The following is a 17,331-nucleotide window of genomic DNA, read 5'->3' as shown; positions in this document are numbered from 1 at the left end:
ACTCCAGTGCCCCAGCTTTATTAGTGGTTCTGTGCTCTAAAGCAGTAGCAGCAGGACTTGGCTGAATAGCAAACACAGCAGGGCAATGAGGGGAACACTTTCCAAATGAACTGATCTGCGCCTCCTTGTAGGAAGCTGCAGCAGTAGCAAGACTTCATTGAACAGCCTGTCAGAGACAACACAACACTGAGAAGCACTTTCAAAAGGGCTCTTAATTATCAGGCACATTCTGAGCTAAGGCACGTTGCAGTTCCTCATCGACAATTTGAACTTAGAGGTGTAATTTGGACTTAGTGTCATGGATGTAGAAGCTGCTGCCTTCTGTCCTGTGAGAGCAGGGGCTTGTGAAGCCCAAGGAAACAGTAATTGCAGTAGATGATACAGGATGTGAGGAAGACTTCAATAAGGATTTCTGGCCTTGGAAGCAGATCTAAAGAGAGCAATAGAATAATGTGCTGGGTGTCTCTCTGACCTCATTCTTTCTAGAGGCATTCAGAACATTTCTGCAGCTTTACCATCCTTAAAAACACTACTTTGCAGGTCACCTCTCGACACCTCTCGAAAGCTTTGTCCCCTGCTTTCCTTATTTCTTCCCTTTCTAGCTCTCCCATTTTCACTCCATTATTCATTTATCTCATTTGTTACAATTACTCTGTTTTCATATCTTCAGTCTAATTTCTTTTAACTCTTCTTTCTTTTTGTGTTATTCAGCTTCTCTTCCTCCTTCATCCCTAAACCCCATGCTCCTAACTGAACCATTGGAACCATTTTCCAAGGATTGTGGTGGATTCTCCATCACTGGCAACTTTTAAATCAAGATTGGATGTTTTTTCTAAAAATATTCTGTGGGGACTTAATCATAGAATATCAGGGTTGGAAGGGACCTCAGGAGGTCATCTAGTCCAACCCCCTGCTCAAAGCAGGACCAATACCCAACTAAATAATCCCAGACAGGGCTTTGTCAAGCCTGACCTTAAAAATATCTAAGGAAGGAGATTCCACCACCTCCCGAGGCAACACATTCCAGTGTTTCACCACCCTCCTAGTGAAAAAGTTTTTCCTAATATCCAACCTAAACCTCCCCCACTGCAACTTGAGACCATTACTCCTTGTTCTGTCATCTGCTACCACTGAGAACAGTCTAGATCCATCCTCTTTGGAACCCCCTTTCAGGTAGTTGAAAGCAGCTATCAAATCCCTCCTCATTCTTCTCTTCCGCAGACTGAACAATCCCAGTTCCCTCAGCCTCTCCTCATAAGTCATGTGTTCCAGACCCCTAATCATTTTTGTTGCCCTCCGCTGGACTCTTTCCAATTTTTCCACATCCTTCTTGTAGTGTGAGGCCCAAAACTGGACACAGTACTCCAGATGAGGCCTCACCAATGTTGAATAGAGGGGAACGATCACGTCTGTCGACCTACTGGCAATGCCCCTACATATACATCCCAAAATGCCATTGGCCTTCTTGGCAACAAGGGCACGCTGTTGTCTCATATCCAGCTTCTCGTCCACTGTAACCCCTAGGTCCTTTTCTGCAGAACTGCTGCCGAGCCATTCGGTCCCTAGTCTGTAGCGGTGCATGGGGTTCTTCCGTCCTAAGTGCAGGACTCTGCACTTGTCCTTGTTGAACCTCATCAGATTTCTTTTGGCCCAATCCTCTGATTTGTCTAGGTCCCTCTGTATCCTACCCCTGCCCTCCAGCATATCTACCTCTCCTCCCAGTTTAGTGTCATCTGCAAACTTGCTGAGGGTGCAATCCACACCATCCTCCAGATCATTTATGAAGATATTGAACAAAACCTGCCCCAGGACCGACCCTTGGGGCACTCCACTTGATACCGGCTGCCAACTAGACATGGAGCCATTGATCACTACCCGTTGAGCCTGACAATCTAGCCAACTTTGTATCCACCTTAGAGTCCATTCATCCAGCCCATACTTCTTTAACTTGCTGGCAAGAATACTGTGGGAGACCGTGTCAAAAGCTTTGCTAAAGTCAAGGAACAATACGTCCACTGCTTTCCCTTCACCCACAGAGCCAGTTATCTCGTCATAGAAGGCAATTAGATTAGTCAGGCATGACTTGCCCTTGGTGAATCCCTGCTGACTGTTCCTGATCACTTTCTTCTCCTGTAAGTGCTTCAGACTTGATTCCTTGAGGACCTGCTCCATGATTTTTCCAGGGACTTTTTCAGGGCAGTTCCATGGCCTGTGTTCTACCTGAGGTCAGACTAGACGATCCCAATGGTCCTTTCTGGCCTTGGAATCTATGAATCATGAGCAATAGAATGGAATGATGTGTCAGTCATATTATTTACTATCAGTTTCATCAGAGACCAGTACTGATTGCTGTGAATCAGACTCTTTATCCATTACAGCTTTAAATGTGCAAAATAACTGTAGGGCTAGGTTGTGGCATTTCATCACAGCCCACAGTAAGGAATGGTATGGTGCCATGCCACCCCAGGGGGAGTACTGGAGGCAACCTGCCTCAGTGAGGCAAATACTTCCCAAATCACTCATTGCCCTGGAAGGAGCATGCATGGCATAGGAGAGATCGTCATGGCTCTGCCTGCTCTAAGCCCCCTTTCAGACAAGTTGCTCTGGGGGATGAATCTCAGAAGCAGCTCCTGTTCTCTCTCCACTACCAGGGCTGCAGTTCTGGTTGGCTACACAACCTGCATGAGGGGAATCTGCTCACTCCTTCCTACCCCACTGCAGCCACTTAAGGGCCAGCTACACTCTAGCCCTGAGCAAGTAAAACAGAATATAGTTCCCGGTCTGGCCCTAGTGACATCAATAAGACCACTTGTGTGAGTAATATAACTTATGTGGGAAAGTGTTTGCAGGATCTGGGCAAAAAAATGTGTTCTAAGAAATCTGCCTTTGCTACCTCTGTGTCGGGTGCAGAACAAGAACATTGATGCAGATTGTGTTTGTACAGTGCCAAAAGCAGTGGGGGCTGATCCCTATTGGAGTCTTTGGGCACTCCTGCAATGTAAACAACCATCTAATCAAGCATTTTGTAGAAGCATTTTTGGCTCCTACAAAACTGACATCAGGATGAAATGATATCAAAAACCCATTGAATTTTTGTGTAACCCTTCTGCCAGGCCAAGTTGATAGTAGCAAGGGCCGGGTTCAGTACACAGGGGTTCCCTCTCATCAAAGCAAATGTAAACTTGGCTCGAGCCCCCACCCAGTGACCTGGGAAAATCTTACACACCCCCTGGGTGCCTCAAAGAGGCAATACTTCCCCTCTCGCAAGCACAGAGTCTCGGTGTAGTAGAGAATCTTTAATAACATGAGGTAAACGACATCAGCATTAAATTGGGGAAACACCACAACTAGTGTTCATTAACCAAACCATGAGCAAAGACCCACCCCAGAAAATTGGGCCACATCCTTTCCCTTGGGTTCTTGAGTCCCAGAACCCAAACGTCTCTTGAGTCCAGCAATCCACAAATCACCCAAAGTCCAAAAAGTCCAGCCCCAGAGTTCAAAAGTTCATCTGCATAGTGTTACTCCCCAGTCTGGCTAAAATGTGCCTGTGTATGGGGGAAAGAGGTAAGGGGCACCTTACGTGTCCTGAAGCTGACTGCCCCCCAGGACTCTGCTCTGCTACGCTGTCTCATGAACGGCTCTGCTCCACCACGACCGGCTCCGCTCTGCACAGCTCGCCGTCTCATGAACAGCTCTGCTCAGCTCGCTGTCTCACGAACACACCGCTGTCTCACGACCAGCTCCGCTCCACCACGACTGGCTCCGCTCTGCACAGCTCACCATCTCACGAACAGCTCTGCTCACCTCGCCGTCCCACGAACACTCCACCAGCCTATCCACGAACAGCACCACTGCACTCTAGATCTTCCGGCTCCCCACTACTTGACACAGTGCTCAGTGATTTCAGCTCATAGTAGTGGGAGCTTTAGTGCTGGTGCACCATAAGGCCAAAGTGAATGCAGCACAGTAGGTGTAGCAAGACTCTTAATAGACCCAAAATTAGCTCTGACATTCCACAGTGGAGAGAGACAGAGGTGCAATTAGTGCTTCAGGCCCTCACAAAGGGGCCCACACCACCAGGTACTAATACCTATCTCAAGTCTCTCTCAATTCACAGAGTTTTGGAACCCATGTCCCTTGCCTAGCGAGTGCTACTCAGTTGATGGTGAGTCCCTCCATCATAACAAAAGGCCAAGTACAGTTCCAAGCACAGTTCCCATAATCAAGGTAACAACAATTTATTCTTCCCGCCCCAATAACAGAGACACTGGGGATCCCACAACAGCCAAAGTGACCATTTTGGCAGTTATGGCCTCATTCTAGGCGGGATGGGTGTGCCTATGCAAATGAGATCAGCCTCTGAAGTTCTTTTCCACAACTTGCCACACCTCACCACCAGATGTCAGGGTGGAGCCTATCCTGACTCTGCTTACATCTGTAATAGAAAATTCTAACAGTACATACAGTACACAGCACTGACTGTTTTGCCCAGACAATATTGAGAGTTACTGCCTCAAAGAAAAATAATATTCTTGGGTTTGACTTGGTCAATTTTTACATTAGGGTTCAATAAAGGGAGACACTCTTAAATCATACAGTATGTAGAAAAGCTGCTGAAAGCCTTCAAGTCTGAATCTGTCTGTTCTGTGCAAGCAGTATAGACATTATTGGGTGGAAAAGTGGTTGACCAGTGGCTATGCATCACCCCAGACTCCCAATGATTCTGGAGTCTACATTGCTCACTGAAAGAAGGGATCAATATACAGAAGTCAACTTTCCCTCAAAACACAACAATGTTCCTACCTGAGCACCAGATACGGAGGAGTAAAGAGCAGTTCTACAAACCACCACTAGGTGGTTCTGAACCCTGATGTCTGAGGAAAAACCATCCAAACCACACAGGTTTCTAATTTTAAATGTTTTATTGCCTGAACAACTAAACAAAACCGTAAAATAAAATACAAATAAACAAATAAAATTAGAATAAAGTGGGTTTCTAGAATCATCAAATTATAAGATTGGTTAAACCACCTCAAATAAACCAACAATTCCTTACACGCTCTATGTAACTTAAGAAGACAGTAGTCTTTTTAGCTATCAGTCCCCAGAGCAACAGAACATTGTCAATTTCAGTGCCATTTTATATATTTATGTTCCAACAAAGTATGAGTTACAGGATGTGGGGTGTCAAATCACTCGCTGACTGAAGCTAATTTTGGGACTACAGCTCTGATGCCAGTTAAGGCAGCCTGCCCAAATTACTGGTGGTTAGGAAATAGCTTGTCTCCTTATCCCGCAATATAAGGTTATAAGAAACATTCGAGATGACACCACTTGTTAAATTTGTCATTTGTATTTTAAATGAAGGTGAAAATAACAAGTTTTTTCAAGATTAAACATATAACTCCTTTTGAAACTTGTATTAAGGCAAAGTTACGATAAAACATTAACATGGTATGTCATATATTTCTTATTCAGGATCAGGTTATTTTTCACAGTACCTGGCTTACTGGCTGGGGAGCCCTCCTCTGAGTTTGCTAAAAAGGGTGACCAAATTTATAAGTACCTATCCTCTTTTTGGTGCATCTCTTGTGTACGTACTGGATATGAAAGTTTTTCCATTGCAAGGACTGTACCACAATTCCATAAGAGGAAGAGTCACATTTTTCCAATACAAAGTCTAGCAGCTAACAATAAAAAGAAATTAATTTGTTGTTCTCTTTAAAATGCAGATCCTTTACTGGAGCATTAAGCAAGTAGGTCAGGGATCTCTGGGAAACCAGCCAGCATTTTGTCATACAATGAATCTCTTTAATAATTTCCACCCAAAACCATCTAATTCCTGAGTGCAGTCACCACATGTGCAAGTATCTTTCCCCTTTTCCTACAACCCCACCATAGGATTACCTCTCTCATAACAAAAAATATGATGGTGCTTAACTGGAGTCAGTTGTCATCTATACAGTAGTTTATAAAAAAAATTCCTTATGGGCCACCCAAATTGAGGATGTATATCCCTTTTCCTATATGGAGACACTCTTAGCCAGATCAATTTCTTTGTCCAAGTCTGTCTCCCATCTTTTCATCTGGATTGTTTTCCTAACATCTTTCTCAGTCAAATTTGTATGTATCTTAGAAATTAAACCTTTTGTTCTAGCTTGTTCCTCATCCAATGTGGCTAAAGGTCTAGAAAGGGCTGCCACATATCCAGATTCCACAATAAAATGTTTTACTTGTAAATACTGAAAATGTGGGATCTTTATATTATTACATACCTCTTGGTATGATTTAAAATCAGGACCCAGGAGCAACTGTCAATATTGACAGAAAGAAAAGGAGTACTTATGGCACCTTAGAGACTAACAAATTTATTAGAGCATAAGCTTTCGTGAGCTTCATGCATCCGATGAGATGAGCTGTAACTCACAAAAGCTTATGCTCAAATAAATTTGTTTGTCTCTAAGGTGCCACAAGTCCTCCTTTTCTTTTTACGGATACAGACTAACACGGCTGCTACTCTGAAACCTGTCAATATTGAGTAATCCTGGCTCTTGCCCACAACAAATTGATATTTTCAGGGACAAATTTCTAATTATCATTTAAATTAGCTAAGGAAGAGGGCCTCGGCAACAGGAATTTAGAAAAATTGTCTAAAACTACTAAGGTGGTCTGGATGAATGGGTGATTGTATTTTTTATTTTTGGCAACAACCCCTAATGCATGATATATAGGCCTGTGTGATCTTTAGATAGCACCATTGTTAATGGAGGGCTGTTGGGTATTGGAGGAACTACTCTAGAGATACCTGTGGCACCCCATATTCACCACTGTCATATAATAATGATATATTTTGTACAAGTATGCCTTGTGAGGTATCATTCTGAAAGTCTTGATCTACTAGACATTAATATCTTGCTGGATTGTATGTGCTATCATTGTATGTGAAGTTATGAAGTCTGGCTACGTATGTGCTACTGAACCATGTTGTGAGGTTGAGAACACCCATAAGCAGCCTTTCAGGTACAACGATAAAAAGGCCAAACAATGTTAATGGCTCCAGCCCTGAAAGGGTTAAAAGCCAGCCCTTGGAGAGAGCTGGGGCTCAGAGCCAATAAGAAAAGGCTGGGAGGCAGCCAATCAGGGCCAGGCTGGGCCTATAAAAGACTGCCGGGCCAGAAGGCAGGCAGGCAGTCTCTCTCTAGCTTTGGAAAGAGATGGACCTAGCTGCCGGGGAGAAAAGGGTACCTGAAACAGAGCAGTGCTGGGGGAGGGCTAAAGGAGCTGGGGAGCTCCAGCCTCGCAATTCCCCAGGCTGAGGCCTTGGTAAAGGCCTAAGGAGGTACTGGGATTGAAGAGGTGCAGCCCAGGGATAGGCAGAGGCAGCTGGTCCAACCCCCTTGTCAGTGATGAATGGCCATTGCATACTGCAGTCTGCCCCAGAGAAAGGGGGCTAGATGATGACTGGCAGTAGCCACTGAGGCAAGGTGGGCATGGGGGAGGGGATTCCCTTGGGAAGGGAGACCCAGCATGTGGGGGCATTGCTCCAAGGTAAAGGGCACCAGAGTCCGGGAGGGACACAGGGCCTGAGGCAAGTGAGACACTGGCCAGCAGGAGGCGCTCTGAGGCTGGAAAGAGCTAATTCCCAGACTGACCAGCAGGAGGTGCTGCAGCGGTGAGTGCTCTATCTGCTACAAGGAAATACACACAACCATAAGGATTACCCCAGGAACTGTGTACAATAGAAACCTTTCAGAGATAGAACTACACAATGGGAACTTTTTGACCCAGGCAACAGCAAAAGAGCTTTCCAGCAAGTGGGAAGAAGATATAAAAGGGGGAAATGACATCATGACTGGACCTTACTTTCCCTACTACAACAACAACACCTGAAAGTACCAGAGGAAAAAGACTGAACTGGGTGGGAAGTGCTGGTCCCAGGCAGGAAAGAAAGAAGTCTGCCTGTGTATGTAAAAGCTAACCTGCTTGTACTATCTAACTGGGTGAGACACTGCTTGATTCAAATACTAACTAGTACATTAGGCTTAGATTATGGTTTTGTTTTATTTCTTATGGTAATCTACTTAGATCTGTTTGCTGTGATTTAAGAGCTATCTTTCTGCAGTTAATAAGTCTATTTTATATTGTACCTAAAACACTGTGTGTTGTTTGAAGTGCAAACTGGATAAACCTCAGCTCATGAACAAGAGTTGATGCTCTCCACTTTCCTTTGTAGAAGTGGCAGACTGGATAATAAATTCATACTGGTTGAGTTTTGACCAGGGCAGGACAGTATAGCTCTGGGGTCTAGGATGGGGAGCTGGGAGTACTTTGGTTGTAGCTTCTTTATTGTGGGTTCATGAGTGGCTGGCCAGAGCATTTATGAACACAGCTGGGTGTGGCCCCAGCCTGTGGATGTTGGTGTGAGTGCAAGCTTGGAGGGCTTTGCAGCTTGTCACAATGTCACAGTGCAAGAGGGAACCCAGATTGGTGAGAAAAGGTCTCAGCTGTACGTCAGTTCCAGGTGGCACCCCGGGGACAGGGACCCATCTCAGCACCATTCTCAGATTCTGTGGGTTCTATCCACACACACTGTTTTGCACTCAAACACACACTCACTACCAGCCACCTGCTGGAGTTAAAAACGTTGCAAGAATGCTAAGGCAGAGGTGTCCCTCTGCTAATACAAATTGGAAAAGAAAAGAAAATCCAAAAGTTACTACATATACAGAATGGTGTTGGTTACTCTTGCAGTTTCATTTAGCCTGCTTGAAAAAAGTTAGCCTGTGGTCTTCTCAATTCTGCTGTTTTATGTGGATGGACTTGTTGCTGGCTAGAGGTTTTTACTTGTGGAAGTTGACACTTAAGAGTCCAGCAATATGCAACTTCTACAGCTGGGAGTGTGGAAGAAGCATGGGTTTCTTTGTCAGGCATTATGATATCACCTGGCCAGTGTTCAGCAATCAGCAGCAGCCATGGTCACTGGGGTCCAATTAGGTCACCTTTATGTAAATAAAGATTCTCCTCATTCCAGGAGTTTTGCACTTGGAAAGTCCACAGATTGAAAAATATATCCAGTCAAGAGGTCTATGGGTTTTTTGGAGACATTTGAGGTCAGTCTAGACATTTTCTCAATCATCCTAAAAAGTCCCCACTCAAAAATAATTTTAAAAATGCAAGACTAGCAGAAAGTTGCCATAGAAATCACACCAATCACACATTTATTCAGGCATGCAGAGAGAGACAGTTCCTGTTCTATAGACAGATGCTTATAAGTTCCCCTTTATACTTGGCAGCTCAGCTTTGGACACTTTGGACACACAAAATCTGGGTGAAATTTAGACTTTGACAGTGAGAGCAAAGAATCTTTTCCTCCAAAGATCACAATCTTGGGGTTCCATTTTTATATGCAGGACTATCTGCCTCACATCTGTACTCTCAGAATAGTTGTTGAAGGGAATTAGTCTGCAGACAGGGAACCTTTTTTAAAAACATATTGATGTGCGTTGAGTCACTATCATGTTCCATATAGAAAGTTTTAAATTTTGCTCCTTTTCTCAGCTAATCACTCTTTCTATTTTCTCTCCAGGGACCAGTAGGACCTTCTGGACCTAAGGGAGAACTTGGTATTCCTGGACGACCTGTACGTGTTAGGGTCTTTCAGATGTAATAAAAATAGCAGTTTACTTCTGTACGGACACTAAAACATTTCTCTTCATTTCAGGGCCGCCCAGGATTGAATGGACTGAAAGGTGTAAAAGGTGAACGGGGTGTAACATTATATGTAAGTTCTGCAGTGGTACTGAAATTTCTTGTAAACAAGAATATAATCCCGTGTTGAGGCTAATATATATGAATCTATTCTAGGAATAAAACCAGCTTGCAATACCTAGAAATGCTAACATGATCATTCTGTTTCTCTTGATAAACAATAATTCAGCCCTAATTTCTGTAATCCTAACTCCAGTTTAGTACGTACTTGTGTGAATAGTTCTATTGACTTCAGTGAAATACTCACGTAAGTGCTACTCATAGTAAGTAAGTGTGGCTCAGTTAGGCCCATCTTGGGCTTCATCTTTCAAACACTTCCTACCTGGTAGTACTTGCTGCCACAAGTTGTCAGGGGGGACACTACACAGATAAATGTGTGCAGGATTGGGCCCTATAGGACTTGCATGCTAAATATTCTATGGTTTGTGATGGGGCAAGGCCAGATGGCTATAGAAAAGTAGTGGGAGATAGATATATTAGCTCCAGGCTAAACAAATCCCTGGTACCAGGATAAGTGAAATGGCAGCTGCTCCAGGTCAATTAAGACACCTGGGGCCAATTAAGCCCTTTCCAGAAGGCAGGAAGAAGGCTAGGTTTATTGGGACACCTGAAGCCAATCAGGGGCTGGCTGAAACTAGTTAAAAGCCTCCCAGTCAGTCAGGTGGGTGGGCATGTCAGGAGTTGTGGGAGGAAGTTGCGCTGTTGGAGAGGCTGAGTAGTACACAGCATATCAGGCACAAGGAAGGAGGCCCTGAGGTAAGGGTGAAGTGGAGCTTGAGGAAGTGAGGGCTGCTGTGGGGGAAGTAGCCCAGGGAATTGTACATATCATGTTTCTAAAAAGTCAGCTACCATAGCTGATACTATTAGGGTCCCTGGGCTGGAGCCCAGAGTAGAGGGTGGGCCTGGGCTCCCCCCCACAACCTTTGCCCCCTGATTAATCACTGAGACTGGGAGACAGAGACTGTGCAAGGAAGGATAACTTCTCCTCACCTCCCTCGCTGGCTTATGATGAAAATGGCTCAGTAGACTGTGACCCTTGTCTCTAGAGAGAGAAGGGTTACGTGGAGGGTCACAGTGAGCCTTTGAGGCTAGCAAAATCCTCCAGGAAACGCGGGACTCACGGAGGCAAGGAGAAAGCTTTGTCACAGGTTGTTGAATTCAAAAATGCTTTTGAGCTTGGTAAATAAAAGTCCTGATTCTGCAACCCTGATTGACACTGGGTAGCACTTATGCAAGTAGTCCATCAGCAAGTGCTACTCAGCTTAAGGAAAAGTTCCAGAATAGCATTTTCCATTTCCATAGAACATCTGGCATAGTAATTGATATCAGAGTTCTTGTACCATCTTAGGATGTGTCTTTGCCAGAAAAATTAATATTGGTACGTGTATTACTTTAGGACCAACAACAGTGCAGCTGCTTCAGTACTATGCTATTAGGGAAGACAAGGTGCAGGTATTCCACCCTGCCCACTCTGAGCTTTGTGTACACCAGCTGCTACTCTGTTGCTTTACTAGAGAAATCAGTACCAATATTGTATAAAAGACCTTATATGATTACGTTCACATCAGAAATAGTATCCTGGTTCATACACTGCTGGTGGAATCTTTTGTTTTTCAGTTGACTGTACTGTAAATAAGTTGTATTGTATTTATGAAGTGCCCTTTTGGAGTGGCTTGTTTAAAAAATATTCCACACCACGTTGAAAGCACAAGTGTGAATCCTTCACAGTAGATATGAGTATAGATGATGTTAATGTCTTCGCTTGTCAAAAAGAAGACAGAGAAGTGACTTGATTAGTGTACCGTCCTGGGGAGAAAATACCAGATACCAAAGAGCTTTTTCATCAAGCAAAGAAAGACAAAACAAGAACCAGTTGCTGGAGGCTGAAGCCAGACAAATTCAAATTAGACACAAATCTCTTACAGTGAGAGTGATTAATTAACTACCAAAGGGAAGTGGTGGATTCTCCATCTCTTGAAATCTTTGTCAAGACTGGATGCCTTTCTGGAAAACATCCTTTAGCTAAACATAAGTTAATGGGCTCAATACAGGGGTTACTGGCTGAAATTCTATAGCCAGTGATATATAGGACATCAGACTACATGACCTAATAGAATTTAAAGCCAGAAGGGACTATTAATTTGTTCCATTTCTGTCAGATGAGAGGATCTCATTACTAGGTGCAACTGTTCTAAATTTGATTTCTCATGTGTTAGCCAACATAATCAAAGTGGTGTTCATTTGGATGGAAAGAGAAGTCAGCTATAGCAGCAGACAGCTATCCGTCAGGGACCAGACCCAGTGTGTGGACACAGGGCCTCCACATGGATATAGCATTCAATGTTATAGGTTGGGCTAGATTCCACATTCGGTTATAGTGGTGTAAGTCCAGAATAAATCCATTGATGTCAGTGCAGTAACCCATTGTTCCCACTGTGCAGTTCCTGAGTGTGTAGTGTGCTGATTGTAGTCAATGATTTTAGTTTATTATTCATTTATTGTGTCATGTTATGATTGATTAATATGTGATATTACATATATTCATTTTATGTTAATTAGAATGAATTTGTAGGATTATAAAAGTCTAAAATAGATCAGTATTTAAAGGAACCAAGTATTAGACATAAGTAAGACAAACTAAAACCTGTAGGTTGAGGCCTGCAAGACTTTAGCTTATCTATTTTAGACCTTGGAAACAAGTAATAACTCAAGCCAATGACCAAAAAATAACCCAATGCCCTAAAATTATGGAAAAAGGGGTGCCAAGTGGTAATGTTGTGCAAAATTACCCAAAAGATTAATATTAGATCATAAAAATACTGTAAAGGCGCATCTGTCTCTGACATGTGTCTTAAACCATTAGACACAGATTGTGCGTCAATGCTAATAAAAACAAAGGGAACTTACACAGCCTATAGAAAATTGGGGTCTCTTAAGTTTCCAGGGAACACAGACCAATAAAAGAAAAGAGGGTTGACACTTTTATGAACACGCACAGAATGTAGGTATAAACAGAATCACATTATAAAAAGGGGATGCCCCAAATGGGAAAATTGACTCCCTATGGGAGACTCCAGCAGGAACCATCCCGCTACTAATGATCAAGCCTGAGAGACCCATCAAACCCTAACACTATTGTTAAAAATGTAAGTATAACTATATTTGTAACTTGTGCATAGGTCTGTATAGAATTTCTATATTCTTGGGTAATCATAACTTACTTATAAACTAAACTTTGTACTGATAAATGTGTGTGTGGTCACTACCCTTGGTCTTTGTGTTCCTAAAAACTCTAACTCTAAAGCAAGTAGCAAAGGTAACTTTCACTCTAAGTGTAAAACTGTAGCTGCCAGAGCCAAACCCATGGTAGCATAATACCACATTACAAAATTCACTTTAAATAACATAAAAGGCTACATGACTGAATGGTTCAGAATCTCTCTCCTTAGGGCTAGGATTTATGTTACAGATGTTCTGCATTTAAATGTCCAATTGTCTGAATGGCATTTGAACAGTGTAATTATATATGTCTCAGCAGTTTGGATAATCCAAAAAGAGTTTTCTGGGGAACAAATGGAGCTCTTTTTATAGAATTCTGTGTTTTGTTCTGAAAGCAAAAGCCTCGGGCAATTCTCCTGTCTATGAAATATTGTGGCTCAAATCTTAGAATCCACATTTTCTTTTTACACGTAAAAATTTGTACATGCAAGAAAATGCTCAACCTCCCTTCAGGCCAGTTAGCACAAGGCTCCATGTTCAAATTAGCTCATGCCTTTTTTCTGTCAGCTGGCACTGCAGTCTTAAAGGTTCTAACTAATGTCTTTTCCCCCTTGTTTTGCCTTCCCAGGGTCCCCCTGGCTTGCCTGGGCCCCCGGGGCCTCCTGGACCTCCAGGGGCTATAATTCACATCAAAGGAGTAAGTACCTAGAGGGATTATTTGTTGGTCTGTGGGCCCCTGCTGCCATTGCAGTAATGCACAGCTCTTGAAATCAGATGTAAGGTGAAACTTTTAAATTGCTTCAGATCGCACAGGTTTGCAGGCAGATTTCTAGCTTGTGTATATAGGGCATAACCTCCTAAATACAGATGTGGAAAGCACTCTATTTAAGGGGTTTGCCCCATCCACACGGGCCAGCACCTACTGGCAGAACTGCACCACCCAAGAGTGTTCTTAACATATGACCCAGGAAATCCATTCAGGATGAGTAGATTTTTGTATTGAGGACAGGTCCTTTGCCTGTCATCTTCTATTAAATCTGAATATTTAGTTACTGTATTGTCATCATCATTTACTGAATTCATTTTCCTCTACATTTTGAATAGACAGTTTTCCCAATTTCTCCCAGACCTCACTGCAAAATGCCAGTAAGTTATATACAGACCCTGCTTTTACCAAATTACATTGATATATGTAAGTGCATGGCCATGAGAACAAGTGACACAAACATAACTCTGTGTACATTTTAGCTCTCTTCAGTCTATACTTCTGCTTTGCCATCTGCCTTGGTAATGTCATACGTCCAACGTACACTATGAAGTAGGACTAAGCTTTTAAGATAACAGAGTATTTTATATGCTCAACAATGAATGCTTTGTAGAATGTGTGAGAGGTATAAACAACATTCTAAACTTTTGGCTTAAAGCTTTGTAACATTGTTCTTTTGTTTTTTGAACAAATATTAGAGCCAAAGGGAGTTTAAAAAAAAAAATTGTCCTTGGAAAGATGTGGTGTTTTTTTTAAAGGGGGCTGGGGGTACTTTTATTTCTTGTACAATACCCCTCAGTCCCCAATCAGAATAAAATTGTCTAGTCCCTTTGAATGCCAGGACATGCAGAGCATACATCAAACAAACAAAATCTTCTTTTGCCCTATTTAGGCTTACATTCCAATTGTTCCATTCACATGCTGTGACTTCTTGCTCAAGTCACCCAGAACTGTGAGCCAGAGTGTTACTTGTTCTGTCTTAGCAAGAGTGAGCTTTGCTGTTTCTGAGCTGTGTGCCAGCTCCTGGACACACCAGCTTGTCCGCTTTGCCAGCAAAATTTTCAGGACTCTGCCAGTCTAAGCCTTGCCTTGCAGGTAATAGCGAAGACCAGTTCACAAGAGACGTCTCCTTGCAGTGTCCAGTCCCTCTCACTGGACAGTCCCAGAAGTTAAGTTTGCTGTATGCAAAGCGACAGAGCCCCCATCAGCTGGTTAGGTTAGCTGAAGACTCACACTTCACTTCCATACACAGCACTGAGATAGTTTTGTAATAAAACAAGAGTAAGTTTATTAACAAAGAACACAGGTTTGAGTGATTTCAGGTAAGAGAGAAAGAGACATGAAAGATTACACACAAAACAAACCACACTTCCTAGTGACTAAAACTAACTTCAAGTTACACTCTTTGTCTAAGCAGGTTTCTAACCTATAATCTGTTCCCAGAGACTTCAGTCCACTTGGTTGAAGGATCCATCTTTCTCGATTTTTCAAGAGCTTTGCCCTCAGATGATGGATGCCAAAATGACTTTCTATTTCTGCTTTTATTTCCCAAAGTCCATTGTCTCTCTTTCAAGGGCCAGGAAGTCGTCTTTGGGGTACAGCCTCCATCCCCCATTGTGATTTTTTCCATTGTGTGGTCATCTCCCCGTCTTGCTAGTTTGGTGGCTCTGTTTACCTTATATGTAAATACAGTACCATTGTTTCTGTCCTCACCTTGCTCAATTTACATTGGAGAGACAGTCAAGTAGGTGAAACAACATTCCTTTGTCTAGAACAGGCTAGGCGTATTCACTGCTTGCCAAACACATTTGAAGATATTTCTATCACACATCTATAATTCTTTACACTCCGCCCGTACTTACACCATGAAGTAATATTAGCGACCAGCGTGCTACCAGTTTGCATATGACACCTTTAGGTGACATAGTAGCAGGTCAAGCACTCACCGCTGCAGTGCCTTCTGCTGATCGTCCAGGAATTAGCTCAGTTCCAGCCTTGGAGCGCCCCCTTCTGGCCGGTGTCTCCTGCCTCAGGCCCCATGTCCCTCCTGGACCCCAGTGTCCTCTTATTTTGGGGTTCTGCCCCACAGCAGTCCCACGCTCTGGGTCTCCCCTCCCGGGGGACCCCCCCAACCCTCTATGCCCACCTTGCCTCAGTGGCTACTGCCAGTTGCCATCTAGCCCCCTTTCTCTGAGGCAGACTTCAGTCTGTCATGGCCACTCATCACTGGCAAAGGGGTTGGACCAGCTGCCTCTGCCTATCCCCGGGCTTCCCCTCTGCAACCCCAGTACCTACTTAAGCCTTTAACAAGGCTTCAGCCTGGGGAGTTGCCAGGCTGAAGCTCCCCAGCTCCTCTTGCCCTTTCCCAGCACTGTTCTGGCCCAGGTACCCTTTGCTCCAAGGCAGCTAGGTCCTTCCCATTCCAAGGCTGGAGTGAGACTGACCTAGCTCCTCCCTTAGTCTTTCTTATACTAGCCCAGCCGGGCCCTGATTGGCTGCCTCAAGTCTGCTCATGGTTTGCTCCCCAGGGCAGCCCTTTCCTAGGGCTGTTTTTAAGCCCTTCCAATCAGGAGCAGGGTGACCACTCCGCTACAGACACCTTTCAGAATCAGATTGACAACAGTGAGTTGGGGCTATTAGTGTACCAGGCCTTATGTGAGTTACACCATGGTGTGCCCTCTGCCAGCCAGCACTGAGGGGTTCCCTGAGTCACACATACCGACTGTTATTGCCTCATAAAACTCAAGGACTGACATCCTGGACCCACTGAAGTCGATTGCAAAACTTCCATCCACTTCAATGAGGCTGGGATTTCGCCCAGGATGTCGGGGGAGCTGATGTGGCACTAAGGTTTAGAGGACCTCAGAGGGCTTTTAATTTAGTAAATCACAGAAATTACTTCTCGCAATAAACTGTGAACAGGCCTGAGTCACACTAGAGTTTTCCTAAGGGCCATATTGTGGCATATAGTCACTGGGCAGAGTAGGTGAGCAATGTGGGACTTGGGAAAGGATTGTGCCTCAAGATATTTCTACACTGCAGTTAAACACCAGTGGCTGACTTGTATCAGCTGACTCTGCTCACAGGGCTTGAGCTATTTAATTGAGGTGTAGACATTCGCGCTGGGGCTCTGGGACCCTCCCCCATCCTGGAGTTCCAGAGCCTGGGCTCCATCCTGAGCCCCCTACACTGCAATTAAACAGACCCATAGTCCAAGCCTGAGTCAGCTGACATGGGCCCGAGTCCATTGATACAGGTGTTTAACTGCAGAATAGACATATTGTTAGAGAGCCATTATGCTTCCCCATCAGCCTGATGTGCAGGAGGGCTGCATCATTCATCTGCTACTGTACATCATATTATAACTCAACACTATACAGTGGGTCCAGTTCTCATTTCACTTACCCCAGTTTACTTACGTTGATTTTGGAGGAGAGACTGCGGATTTATACTGGTATAAATACAATGAGAATCAGTATCAATAAGAATAAAATAAGGAAATAATCTCTCTCCTGCCTTTAAAGAAAAATATATTTACTGGTTTTATAAATCTTTCCATATTAACTTTACTTATG

The 17,331-nt window shown here is 43.7% G+C and overlaps 1 protein-coding gene across 8 annotated transcripts in view; it reads left to right on the top strand.

Moving 5' to 3' along the window:
* COL15A1 (collagen type XV alpha 1 chain) overlaps positions 1–17,331 on the top strand; it is a 275,266-nt gene that overhangs the window by 223,220 nt on the left and 34,715 nt on the right. For 7 of the 8 annotated variants that reach the window (XM_084618725.1, XM_084618722.1, XM_084618723.1 and 4 more), the window contains 4 exons: positions 9,590–9,643; positions 9,725–9,784; positions 13,619–13,687; positions 14,095–14,136. In XM_084618725.1, the coding sequence (XP_084474851.1) occupies positions 9,590–9,643; positions 9,725–9,784; positions 13,619–13,687; positions 14,095–14,136 (225 nt within the window). The remainder of the gene's footprint in view (positions 1–9,589; positions 9,644–9,724; positions 9,785–13,618; positions 13,688–14,094; positions 14,137–17,331) is intronic. The other variant, XM_084618721.1, reaches the window with a different exon arrangement.

This window comes from Lepidochelys olivacea (assembly GCF_965140295.1).
Source record: "Lepidochelys olivacea isolate rLepOli2 genome assembly, chromosome: 2".
NCBI classification, from domain to species: domain Eukaryota; kingdom Metazoa; phylum Chordata; order Testudines; family Cheloniidae; genus Lepidochelys; species Lepidochelys olivacea.
This window is presented reverse-complemented; position numbering and strand designations above follow the sequence as displayed.